At 32.0% G+C, this 14,172-nt stretch overlaps 1 protein-coding gene across 1 annotated transcript in view; it reads left to right on the top strand.

Moving 5' to 3' along the window:
• LOC127719701 (lysosomal amino acid transporter 1 homolog) overlaps window positions 1–14,172 on the top strand; it is a 33,518-nt gene that overhangs the window by 7,480 nt on the left and 11,866 nt on the right. Inside the window, exons 2-5 of the mRNA XM_052225938.1 lie at window positions 628–715; window positions 7,265–7,470; window positions 10,024–10,153; window positions 13,913–14,006. Of these exons, the coding sequence (XP_052081898.1) occupies window positions 7,277–7,470; window positions 10,024–10,153; window positions 13,913–14,006 (418 nt within the window). The 5' untranslated portion in view covers window positions 628–715; window positions 7,265–7,276. The remainder of the gene's footprint in view (window positions 1–627; window positions 716–7,264; window positions 7,471–10,023; window positions 10,154–13,912; window positions 14,007–14,172) is intronic.

Below are 14,172 nucleotides of genomic sequence, written 5' to 3'. Positions count from 1 at the left end.
ACAGAAATATAATTTGCTTCAAGTAACAGAAATAACTAGGTCACTAGTAACTTATTTAATGAGTATGTGGGGTATAAGAGCTTGATAACAACAGGCTCTTCATAATCATTTGGTTTGAAAAGGATACTAGTAGTCTATATTCTTGATTTAGAAAAATGTAATTGCAAGACAAAAATCACATTACTTAGAATACTTTAGATCATTCAGGTAGTCCTTATTTATATGTACAAAAGAACAGCCAGTAGTCATTGGATATTGTAGATCATTCAAATAGTCTTGACCTATTTATTAGTACAAAAGAACAGCCAGTAGTCATTGGATATTGTAGATCATTGTGGTAGTCTTGACCTATTTATTTATAGAAAAAAACAGCCAGTAGTCATTGGATACTGTAGATCATTCAGGTAGCCTTGACCTATACATTTGTACTAAAAAAACAGCCAGTTGGCATCTTCACATAACACACACATATACGAATATCAATTATATGCTTATGAGACATGTTGGAATGTTAAACTAATTACGGTATGTGAAAATCAAGATTTGCATAAAAAATATCACAATATTAGAGACAGTGGCGTCATTTTTCCTCAGAGCTTTCAGCTCTTTGATTATTTTTATTTTTAGACTGTTAATAGTGGAGGTAAAACAATGCTATTCTGAAACCTGTGATTGAATAAAGACTAGTTGCCAATTTGCCAGTTGCCATTGGAAGGTAGTATTTTTATACCATGCTAAAAATGTTGGTTGGGCATATAAAGCTTGTGTTTATACATTTACACTTACTTAGACCACTCTTTTTCAAGTACAGTAAGTTTTTCATGTAATATAAAAATAAGATGTGGTATGATTGCCAATGAGTCAACACTCCACCAGAGACCAAATAGCAAGTTAGCAATTATAGGTCAACGTACAGCCTTCAACAATGAGCAAACCCAATACCGCATAGCAAGCTATAAAAAGTCCTGAAATGACAAATGTAAAAAACCTCAAACGAAAAAAGGAACAGTCGAAAAAATGAACAGCCTAATTTATGTAGAAAATAATAAACAAAAAACAAACATCATATACAGCAACAAACAATAACCACTGAATTACAGGCTCCTGACTTGGGACAGGCATATACAAAATGTGGTGGGGTTAAACATAAGTCCATAATTATCACTAATGCACCTTGTGTATTTTGTCTTTTTGTTTGTTGTTTTCATGCTTTAAAGTACTGATCTGATGAATCCAGTCCTTTGCAACTAATTTTTACATTTTTTTATATCACTGTTCCAAGTGAGGTGAAGGGTTGAGCATTCAAAAACTTCTTTATACGGCTTTGATGAGCGTGGCTTTCATGAGCAAGGACCCTGTAAGCAAATGGTTTTCTTTGATGTCTGTCATAATTATTTAAACGCCCCTGCAACAAAATGTTGAGGGGCATATTAGTTTACACCTCTCCATCCATCCGTTGTCAGTCCATTAGTTCGTTCGTCCGTCTGGACATAGATACATGGTTTGTCCAGCTATCTCCTCCTACAATTTTTGAGCTAAAGCTTTAATACTTTGTAGGTTATTTGTACACATACCGGGGGTAATGAAAATGTTTATGTCCACAGGATTTCGTTTTTTTTTTCAAATATTCTCAAAATGCCAGGTATTTGGACCAGAGACATATAAATACATTTAGTATATATGTCTCTATTTGGACTAAGTAATTTTTTTGTACTCAGAATAAAAATAAAAGATAGATTATCATACATAGTGTTAAATTTATAATTTCTTATGGTAAGTCAGGGGCATCATTTGTGTCTTACAGACAGTGCAACAATTTCAAGTTGTACTTCAACATCACTGTTTGTCAAATCTAAAGTATGTGGAACTATACTCATACAAATATGGCAGAGCAGAGGTGGGCAACAATCATATCTAGTTCTTTTTTTGTGTAAATATAAATCAGGATGTTGGATTTATCTTTTTGAATATTTTTTTTTACATTTTGTCAACCCTGAACCTTTTGTCTGATAACATTAGTTTCTATGGGTTTTGCTCATTGTTGGAGCCTGTACAGTGACCTGCAGATGTTTACGTCCACGTCCTTTGGTTGTTTGTTGATAGTTCTCTCATTTGCAATCACACCACATTTCATTATTTTCATATTATTGTATATCCTTATTCATCTGTCCACACAACATACAAAAGTTAGAGAATGCTTTATCACAGGAGAAGGTATGATACAGCCACCTTTTTGGCCCCTTGAATTCGAAAATCAAAAAGTATTGTAAATCTTCAAAATTATCATAAGACATTAGTCTGTCACACATAAGTATTTATATTTTTTAAACATAGAAATTTACTTATTTGATCTAAGATGGCTATTTCACATATAATTTTTGGTCAAAATATATGTGAGCAAGATCTAGAGCTATGTTCCCAAAAAGATATTTTACACATATAAGCATCTTTGGAAATATTTTGTAGCAACAATTTTTAGCTCACCTGGCTCGAAGGGCCAAGTGAGCTTTTCTCATCACTTGGCGTCCATCGTCCGTCGTCGTCGTCGGTCGTCGTTAGCTTTTTACAAAAGCTATTCTTCTCTAAAACCACTGGGCCAAATTTAACCAAACTTAGCCACAATCATCATTAGGGTTCTAGTTTAAAAAATATGTTCGATTACGTCGCCAACCAACCAAGATGGCCGCCATGGCTAAAAATAGAACATAGGGGGTAAAATGTAGATTTTGGCTTATATCTCTGAAACCAAAGCATTTAGAGTAAATCTGACAGGGTAAAACTGATTATCAGGTCAAGATCTATCTGCCCTGAAATTTTCAGACAAATCTGACAACCTGTTGTTGGGTTGCTGCCCCTGAATTGGTAATTTTAAGGAAATTTTGCAGTTTTTATACGACCGCAAAAATTAAAAATTTTTTGGTCGTATATTGGTATGACGGCGTCGTCGTCGTCGTCGTCGTCCGGCATCGTCCGAAGACACATTGGTTTTCGCACTCTAACTTTAGTTTAAGTGAATGTATCTCCATGAAATTTTTCCATAAGGTTCAATACCACGAAAGGAAGGTTGGGATTGATTTTGGGGGTTATGGTACCAACAGTTAAGGAATTAGGGGCCAAAAAGGGGCCAAAAATAAGCATTTTTGTAACTTTTAGACAATAACTTGTGTGTAAGTGTATGGATCTCTCTGACATTGTACCACAAGGTTCCATATCACAAAGGGAAGGCTGTAATTGATTTTGGGGGTAATTGCCTCAAAATGTTAGGAATTAGGGGCCAAAAAAGGGGCAAAAAACAAGCATTTTTCTAGTTTCATGACAATAACTTGTGTGTAAGTGTTTGGATATTTCTGAAATTGTACTACAAGGTTCCATATCACAAAGGGAAAGCTGGAATTGAGTTTGGGGGTAATTGCCCGAAACGTTTAGGAATTGGGGGCCAAAAAGGGGCCAAAAATAAGCATTTTTCTAGTTTCCAGACAATAACTTGTGTTCAAGTGTATGGATCTCTCTGAAATTGTACTGCAAGGTACCATACCACAAAGGGAAGGCTGGTATTGAGTTTGGGGGTGATGAATCATAAGGGGGTTCAAAAAATTTTGGGGGGGGATTTTTTTTTTTATTTTTATTTCTTTTTTTCCTTTTTTTTTTCTTTTAAAATTTTCCATTTTAAGTTGGTTATTTCTGATTTATATTTAAAAGCAAATAATAATGAGATGGTAGGAGATACACACCAAACAGGATGTGTAAATTATTATATAATAAGTATTGTGCAATAGCAAGAAATTTTCAATTGCACAGTATTGCACAATAGCAAGAAATCTTCAATTGCACAGTATTGCGCAATAGCAAGAAATCTTCAATTGCACAGTATTGCGCAATAGCAAGAAATCTTCAATTGCACAGTATTACGCAATAGCAAGAAATATCCAATAGCACAATATTGCGCAATAGCAAGAAATTGTCAATTGTACAGTATTGCGCAATAGCAAGAAATAATCAATTGCACAGTATTGTGCAAAAGAAGATACTTCGTATAAATTGCTTATTTCTTGATCAATTTCAATGGGGTTTTATTCTTGAATTCTTGGGGTTCTTTAATATGCTGAATCTAACCGTGTATTAATTAAGTTTTTGGATTTTGGGCCCCGATTTTAAATTGGTCCACATTGAGGTCCAAAGGGTCCAAAATTTAACTTTGTTTGATTTCATCAAAAATTGAATTATTGGGGTTCTTTGATATGCCGAATCTAACCGTGTATTTAGATTCTTAATTTTTGGTTCTGTTTTCAAATTGGTCTACATAAAGGTCCAAAGGGTCCAAAATTAAACTTAGTTTGATTTCAACAAAAATTGAATATATGGGGTTCTTTGATATGCTGAATCTAACCATGTATTTAGATTTTTGATTATGGGCCTAGTTTTCAAGTTGGTCCAAATCGGGGTCCAAAATTAAACTTTGTTTGATTTCAACAAAAATTGAATATATGGGGTTCTTTGATATGCTGAATCTAACCATGTATTTAGATTTTTGATTATGGGCCCAGTTTTCAAGTTGGTCCAAATCGGGGTCCAAAATTAAACTTTGTTTGATTTCAACAAAAATTGAATATATGGGTTTCTTTGATATGCTGAATCTAACCATGTATTTAGATTTTTGATTGTTGGGCCCCGTTATCAACTTTGTCCACATTGAGATCAAAAGGGTCCAAAATTAAACTTTGTTTGATTTCATCAAAAATTGAATATATGGGGTTCTTTGATATGCTGAATCTAACCATGTATTTAGATTTTTTATTATGGGCCCAGTTTTCAAGTTGGTCCAAATCGGGGTCCAAAATTAAACTTTGTTTGATTTCAACAAAAATTGAATATATGGGGTTCTTTGATATGCTGAATCTAACCATGTATTTAGATTTTTGATTATGGGCCCAGTTTTCAAGTTGGTCCAAATCGGGGTCCAAAATTAAACTTTGTTTGATTTCAACAAAAATTGAATATATGGGGTTCTGTAATATGCTGAATCTAACCGTGTATTAAGTTTTTGGATTTTGGGCCTCGTTTTTAAATTGGTTCACATTGAAGTCCAAAGGGTCCAAAATTTAACTTTGTTTGATTTCATCAAAAATTGAATTATTGGGGTTCTTTGATATGCCGAATCTAACCGTGTATTTAGATTCTTAATTTTTGGTTCCGTTTTCAAATTGGTCTACATAAAGGTCCAAAGGGTCCAAAATTAAACTTAGTTTGATTTTAACAAAAATTGAATTTTTAGGGTTCTTTGATATGCTGAATCTAAACATGTATTTAGATTATTGATTATGGGCCCAGTTTTCAAGTTGGTCCAAATCGGGATCCAAAATTAAACTTTGTTTGATTTCAACAAAAATTGAATATATGGGGTTCTTTGATATGCTGAATCTAACCATGTATTTAGATTTTTGATTTTTGGGCCCTGTTATCATTTTTGTCCACATTGAGATCAAAAGGGTCCAAAATTAAACTTTGTTTGATTTCATCAAAAATTGAATTCTTGGGGTTCTTTGATATGCTGTATCTAACCATGTATTTAGATTTTGGATATTGGACCATAATAGGTGAATGTCCAATTTAAAATTTTTAAGTTCTTAGACCACATTCATTCTGTGTCAGAAACCTATGCTGTGTCAAATATTTAATCACAATCCAAATTCAGAGCTGTATCAAGCTTGAATGTTGTGTCCATACTTGCCCCAACTGTTCAGGGTTCGACCTCTGCGGTCGTATCAAGCTGCGCCCTGCGGAGCATTTTATTGGTTATTATCTTGAATATTATTATAGATACAGATAAACTGTAAACAGCAATAATGTTCAGCAAAGTAAGATCTACAAATAAGTTGTCATGACCAAAATTGTCAGTTGACCCCTATAGGAGTTATTGCCCTTAATAGTCAATTTTTAACAATTTTTTGTAAATTTTTGTAATCTTTTACAAAAATCTTCTTCTCTGAAACTACTGAGACAAATTTAAGCATACTTGGCCATAATCATTATTAGGGTATCTAGTTTAAAAAATTTGTCCGATGACCCAGCCTTCCAACCATCATGGCTGACTTGGTTAAAAATAGAACATAGGGGTAAAATGCAGTTTTTGGTTTATACCTCTGAAACTAAAGCATTTAGAGCAAATCTGACAGGTGGCAAAAATGTTCATCAGATCTAGATTTATCTGCCCTGAAATTTTCAGACGATTCCGACAACCCATTATTGGGTTGCTGCCCCTGAGTTAGTAATTTTACAAAAATTTTGCAGGTTTTTTGTTATTATCTTAGATATCATTATAATATCTAATACTATTGATTATGATTTTAACCTTATTTTACGTGATTTCCAAAGCATCAGTAAATACAGGTGAGCGACACAGGCTCTTGAGAGCCTCTAGTTTTTAGGTAAAGCTCTTGCTCACATCTATACTAAATATTAATGACAAGTTCACAAAATGAGGCTTTTGTTGTTTTGCAATAAATGTAAGGAGTTTGAAAAGCTAATGCCAATATGTAAGACAAAATTTAAAAATATAAATAGTGATGTCCGACAGACAAATGTCTTATGAACATCTGCAGGATGTTATTTAAGGTTCGATAGACCAAAAAAGAATCCTTATTATACTATATATAGGCTTGTATGCAGAATTTGTAAAAAGCACAAATTCATACATCCTTGAAAATAGAAGGTTTCCTCATTCCATATTATGATATAAATTTGGTAATCATGAAAATAAATGTATCCACAGTTATTGATAACAAAAACAAAAGCACAAGTAAAACAATACTTAATTATACCATATCAAGAATACTGGCAGTTAACATTAGTTATCACAAAGACTAGGAGGGAACTGACTGATATGGAAATCATGCCATCTTACACCATAATACTAGTAGCTATACTTTAGAGAAGATTTCATACTGCGACGTCATGAACAGTCAATCATGAAGACACTGGAAAAATGAATCAAAATTAATAGCAAGAAAAGATTTGAATAAAATAGAATAGAATATGATATAATTAATAAGGAAGTTGAATTGATACAATTATTTATTTAAATGATGTCTTATTTCAGCCATAGTCTGCTTTCTTTAAAAAATATACTTTTGAGAACATAACTTACTCTTTTGTACATATGTATAATGCTATAAATGCCTATATATCATATCGAATAAGAAACACGTATTTCATGTTATAGAACATGTATGAATATCTGCTGTTAATAAATTAATACTTATTTCAGGCGTTGTTAAAAATGCCACATTTGTATCCATGGTTACTTGGAGGCCATCACTATGACAGCATACATAACCTCACAAAAGGTAACTGTAGTGATGGAGTACAATGGTTGTATGTGTTACTTGGTGACTGTGTGACAAATTCAAATGAATACGCATCTGATATTTTTGGATTACTATCCATTGCATTATGGGTTTTTGTTAGTACACCGTAAGTATAAACTGAGCAAAGGATTATAGATTAACTTTTCGCTTAAGATTTTATTTGCCTACCTATAGAAAATATTTTCAACCAAATATTGTTAACATACAGGTTTATTAAGATGAGAATGAGTAATAGGCCAAATATGATTTATTGGAATGTCATTGGCTATTTGATGAAACTGTTGTGTAATGAATTTTATTAATCGGATTTTCAAAGTAAAAATCGGTTATTGATTTGGGGATGTACGGCGGGCGGGCGGCGGACGGACGGACGAGCGGACGGGCGGCTGCCAAACAGTGTCTCTTCAATAACATGAAAACCCTTTAACAAAATTTTTTCAAATTTAGATATGTTGTTTCCTGCGACTAAATGAAGGTCAAGTTCAATTTTCACGATTTTAGCTTTTTTAATATCCATAAGTGGTATTTTTTTGTGATTTAGTTATTTTCCTTTGAACAGGAATTGTTAATTATATACATAAAGTTTGATTACACTATTAAAGCCTTTATAGATAATTTTCACGTGTTTATATGTCCTGTTATCACTTTACTAAATAGTAAACTTATGGTTAATGTCTTATCTTGAATGACAGATTTATTTGAAAATTTTCTGTTTTCTAAGTGTTGATGATTAAAAGCTATACAGGAGTAAATGTAGTTGGAAATTTACTGTTCATTATTAGATATTTTGATTAGGTGAACTCCTTTCAAAAACTTAGCTTATATTGTCTATTAATAAACATATATTTAGATTTCTGATTTTGGGCCCAGTTTTCAAGTTGGTCCAAATCGGGGTCCAAAATTAAACTGTGTTTGATTTCAACATAAATTGAATATATATATAGGGTTCTTTGAAATGCTGAATCTAAACCTGTATTTATTTTCATTATTAGTTAGATAATACCACATCGAGGTACAAATGGTCCAAAATTAAACTTTTGTTTAATCAACAATTGAATTCTTGGGTTCTTTGATATGCTGATTTTAACAATGTTTGAGTGTTAAATCATATCTAATTTTAGAGAACTTAGTCATCACTGGTTGTTGTTATTATATTATTGATTATAATTTGAAAAATTACATCATATCTAATTTTATAGAACTTAGTCATCAATTCACTGGTTTATTTCTTATAATCATATCTATTTATCCAGTTTGAGTTATTTCCCTTTGCACAGAAAATATATGGATAAAATAAAATTGTGTTTCATTTCAACTTAAATTAAACATATATAGGGTTCTTTCAAATGCTGAATCTAAACCTGTATTTAAATATTAGATTTTTGGGCCCAGTTTTCAAGTTGGTCCAAATCAGGGTCCAAAATTAAAGTTTGTTTGATTCACAAAAATTGAATTTAAGTGGTTCCTTGAAATGCTGAATCTTACCATGTATTGAGAGATTTCGGATTGTGAGCTCCTTTATCAAATTGGTCCACATTGTGGTCCAAAGGGTCCTAAATTAAACTTTTGTTTGATTTCATCAAAAATTGAATTTTTGGAGTTCTTTGATATGCTGATTCTGACAATGTACTTAGATTTTGGATATTGGACCATAATAGGTAAATGTCCAATTTCAAATATTTCAGTTCTTTGACCACATTCATTTTGTGTCACAAACCTATGCTGTGTCAAATATTCAACCACAATCCAAATTCAGAGCAGTTTTTAGCTTAAATGTAGTGTCCAACTGTTCAGGGTTCGACCTCTACAGGCAAATCCGGTTTGCTGTCACTCTGACAGCCTCTTGTTTGTGATTAATTTAAACTTATTTTTTTCTTAAATATGAAAAAATGATAGGACACACTTTTACCATGAACAATTTGTAACAATATAAAATTTATAAAGCATTATACAATGAAATGCAATGTAATGAAATGCAATACAATTCAATACAATATGATATCATACGATACACAATATACATTATGCTATGCTATGCTATGCTATGCTATGCCATGGTAAGCACATTATTATGGTAATGCACACAATTAGAGACCTTGTTTAACCCCTAAAAATGTGATTGATTGATTGATTTCAACACTATTGTGCTATTTCATGGCGGTCAGTTTATATTGGTGGAGGAAGCCGGATCGAGTGCCCGGAGAGAACCACTGACCTTCGGTCATTTTACTTAGTTTCTTTTGTTATCTATTCTGACATTGGACTCGGACTTCTTTTAAACTGAGTTTTACTGTGCGTATTGCTGTGTGTTTGTTTTTTCTACATTGGCTAGAGGTATAGGGGGAGGGTTGAGATCTCACAAAACATGTTTAACCCCGCCTCTGACCTTTGTTAGTCTTGTATGATTTTTAATTTAAGTTTTAAACAATGGGTCCAGAGAGGATTAAATTGCCAAAGAATTAGAAAAATTATTTTAATTAGATTGCTTAGAGTAGGAAATATTGTATACTGTATATACACCTGTCTTTTGTTAAAGACAGTTTGCTGACCTCTAGAAATTTTAAGATTAATTTTATCGTTTGGGTTGCTGCCTTATTGATATCTCATTTTATTCATAAGTTTTGAATTCCATAATTGAATGTTATAATTTTAATTGCAGTCAAATGGTCAGCAATTGCAGAAACATCCAAGGTGTGGCTGGAATTTCAGTATTCCTCATAACCCAGTGGACATTAGGAGACACCACCAATCTGATTGGAAGTATATTGACCAGTCAGATGCCATTACAGGTATGTATGATGGACCCAAATGTAGACGGCATTACTCAAAATAGCAACCAGTTGCAATCTTAAACCATTGGTAAGCTTGATAGATTTTTCAAGAGTTCTCATGTTAAACCTTTGCCATCGGTTAATTTTGACCAACCAAATAGCAGCTCTGTTTTCAAGCAAAATAAACAATTAGCATAGGGAATATACACAAATATCATGATCAAGATATTTATCTTAAACCTCTCTTATTTTTTAGAGAAATTTTGTTTCTACAGCTTTCCCAGTTTAGACAGATATGAATCAGAATGAATTTTTTTAAAAGTCTTTCTTAGTGTCAATTGATGCATAACAGTACTATAGTTGAAGAGTTGCTGTCGTCAATTGGCGATTTGATGGTCACTAGCGAAATATATCAGTGACAGTACAGCGGATATTTGCGACCGTCAAATCAAAACTATAGTACTGTACTGCTATTCCAATTCTAATGCATTAAAAAAAAGAAATAATACAATAGAGCTTGAAAAAATATATAAATTTGAAATAAAGTAAAATTCTGCAAAACTTCATGAATGGTTTTGGCGCATAGACGTCATGGCTTAATTTGAGATCATACAAATGAGAACTTACAAACTGAAGGTTATTACTTTACTTCTAAGATTCAAATTTGAATAAAATCACAGATAAATGTTGTTTTATTTTTGAAATATTTTAGTAATCGAACATTTGTTGATCCAAGCAATTCAAAATGTTGGGTTACTTCCTAGTTGCTAAATGTCAACTGTAGAATTTGATGGTAAATTTAAGCCAGTGAAAAAATTGGAACATAAAAATTGCATTAGAATAGTTATTATATTATCTTATGTAGGAATTGTGAATGCCCCAATGATTAATATAAAGTCACATGTTTCCAACTGAAATCCTGACAAATATATTCAGGCATTAAGCCTAATATCTTGACAAAGATGGCTGAAGGATACAATTTTTTCCCCCATTTTTTTTTTATAAAAATCATTTCATTATTAAAGTCATATTGTGAAATGGCCATTTTATTTCCCATTTGTCTGTGCACATACCTCCCTGTACTTATATTAGATTTTTACGCAGGGTTTAGTTTAAACAGGTTTAACTATATACCAAAAAAACAACCTCAAAACTGCATATAACCTGAGGTCTTTGAAGGATAGCTCTGATAATTGAATATAATTTTAGCTCAATACGTACATATGATCATAGTTTGCGGCTATTTTGGTCCAATTGTGTTTTTTGGTAGTATACATATTTTATGTTTTCTTTTTGCCTACTCATTCTTTCAAGAGGGTCGTACATGGAGGTATGTGCACGGACAAATGGTTGTCGTTTGTTGTTGTATATCATATTTGTTTTTTTCTTTATTGTTTTGTACATAAATCAGGCCATTAGTTTTCTAGTTTGAATTGTTTTACATTTGTCTTTCTGGGGCCTTTTATAGATTACTATGTGGTATTGGTTTTGCTAATTGTTAAGGCTGTACGATGACCTATACATGCTTTAGTTGTTAACATCTTCGTTATTTGGTTTCTGGTGGAGAGTTTTCTCATTGACAATCATACCATATCGTCTTACTTTTAAAAGTGGAAATAGAATGGATATTTAACAATTAATAAAAAAAAAATAGCTAATTAACATGTTGCTTTTTTTACCGATTTGCAAGAAACAATAAAGAGTTAATAAAGAGCAGGAAAACACATGAAATAAAAATTAAAATTGCTAACATGTTGCAAGAAAATTACCCCTTCACCACCTTCTTTAAAGACTTTGAACAAACATTAGGCCATCATGTCTACTATTTCTGTTATTGTATTTCATTGTATATTTTTATTTGTAATATAAATTGCATTTTTTCCTTTTATGTTTTAATGAAATAATTTGCTTAAAAAGTGTGTTGAGGGAAAACCATGGTCTATTTATCTGCAATTTTATGTTTTACCTGATACTTGATAACTAAACATGAAACCCATTTGTAATATTTTTGTTGTCTTAAGTGTTTGGTAATAATCCTTATAATTGTGTTTTGCCGCTTCTTAAGAATTTGTATAAATATGACTTTAAATGAGAACCATTAACCAATCCTACAAAAATAAGAAAAAACAGATCTTTTTTTAAATAATGCATAAATGTAGTAATAATTTTTGTTTTAAAAGTTTTGTTATGCTCACTTAAAGGCCTGCTGGACGTAAATTAATAAATCAAATTAAATAACGAAGCCGTTTGTACGAAAAGCTAAAAGGTTAATTTACGCACTTTTTCAAATTAATTGGACAACCTGTAGAATAAAAATAATTCTACAATATCTTGAAAATTAACAATAAAACAAAACTTACAATCATTAGAATAATGCTTAATATCCTTGTCAGGGCGGAATAAGAAGGGGTTTGGTTTTACCAAATATGGAACTGCATGGTTGCTTAGTTTGTCCTCCCCTTTTCAAAATCTTTGTTCCGCATCTGCTTGATACAAATCTGCATGTGTGCTAGACCACCATTGTGAGTCAAGTGTAATAATGAGTTGCGGAGCCGCCATCTCATTGGATAAATCAGTAACAAGGTCAATGTCTAATATTAATTCAAACTATCAATCATTTTATTTATATTACAAATTATATATATCATGTGTCTTACTCATTAACATATTTAAACAAACTCATCCATCAGATTTGTTTGTTTAAATATGTTAACTTGTAAGAACCATGGTATATATAGCACATAGAACATGGCAGGAAAAGCCCCATGAGTGATAAATTTGTTATACAGTTCGATGCTGACCTCTATGGATCCATAGAGGGTAAGTAAACTCCTCAGGGGATCCATAGGGATAGGTAGGGGTCAGTAGCAAATCATATAACTTATAGTATTGCAGCAATCTTGTATACACAGTTTTCACACTACTTCAGAATCATAGGGAGAAGTGACTTTTCTTTTTGAAACTGATAGGGAGAAGTGGTGAGATTTGAAAGAGACGTGCTCGTTCGCTCGCAGTGCTACAATGTTTGATTTTTACTATAATATAAAGGGCCATATGTATCTTATTTTTTTTATATTGTTCAATTCATACCTGAGTATACAATTAAAGTAACAGTTCAAATTCAAATTCAAAGTTGTTTAAGTTTATCATTTCTAGTTGCACAATTATATTAGCCCTCTTGTCAGAAACTACCAACTAAATATCTAGCACTAAAAAGAACTTTTTTTTTATATCAAAAAGGAAAAGAAAGTATAATATAATACTTAAATTTCAATAAAAAACTATTCTGTTTATCATGTTTATGAAATTCAGTGTTTCTCGTTAAAAAGCTATATAAATTTTACAAAGTTAAGCAACTTTAATCAATAAATTGAAACAGTGCATATACATGGATATATATACATTAAGCAAGTAGATCTAACCAAAAGTCTGTTAATGCGTGTGGAATGCGTAAATTTTTTCCTTTGGGATCAATATTCTTCTGTCAGCTGTGCATTCCTGTGTCCGTATAAGCTGGTTCGCGACTGACTACTACACTTTGTTCATAATTCACAGGGCGAAAGCGACTAATAAACGAGTATTGTGAACAACGGGGCAAGTAGATATCGCTTTTGACAGTCGGGCAAAGCGACTTTTTCGCCCTAGTCACCTGCTAGCATGAGCCCTGATACAAATATTTAGCTTTTTTTTTGCTTTCACTAGCTATTTATTGTCAATTTTAGACATATTTAACAGAATATTTTGTTTTTTTGCTAATTTGCTAATTTACTATTTCAGATATATTTGGCAGTTTATTTTGTTTTCTCTGACTTAGTTTTGTTTTCACAATATGTATGGTATCAGGTCTGGAGAAGAAAGCAGAAAAAGAAAGGTTTGTTATTTCTAATTTTAAATAAATTTGTTTATTTGTTAAAAAAATTCATGTGCATGTCTTACATTTGTATAGAATTGTACTCAGTTTGCCTATTATGACTCATGTTTCTATCGGCCAGATTGTAAAATTAGGATATATTTTTTCTTCTAATTGATGCATGATA

The sequence above is a fragment of the Mytilus californianus genome, unplaced genomic scaffold (genome assembly GCF_021869535.1).
Source record: "Mytilus californianus isolate M0D057914Y unplaced genomic scaffold, xbMytCali1.0.p SCAF_11, whole genome shotgun sequence".
NCBI classification, from domain to species: Eukaryota; Metazoa; Mollusca; class Bivalvia; order Mytilida; family Mytilidae; genus Mytilus; species Mytilus californianus.
This window is presented reverse-complemented; position numbering and strand designations above follow the sequence as displayed.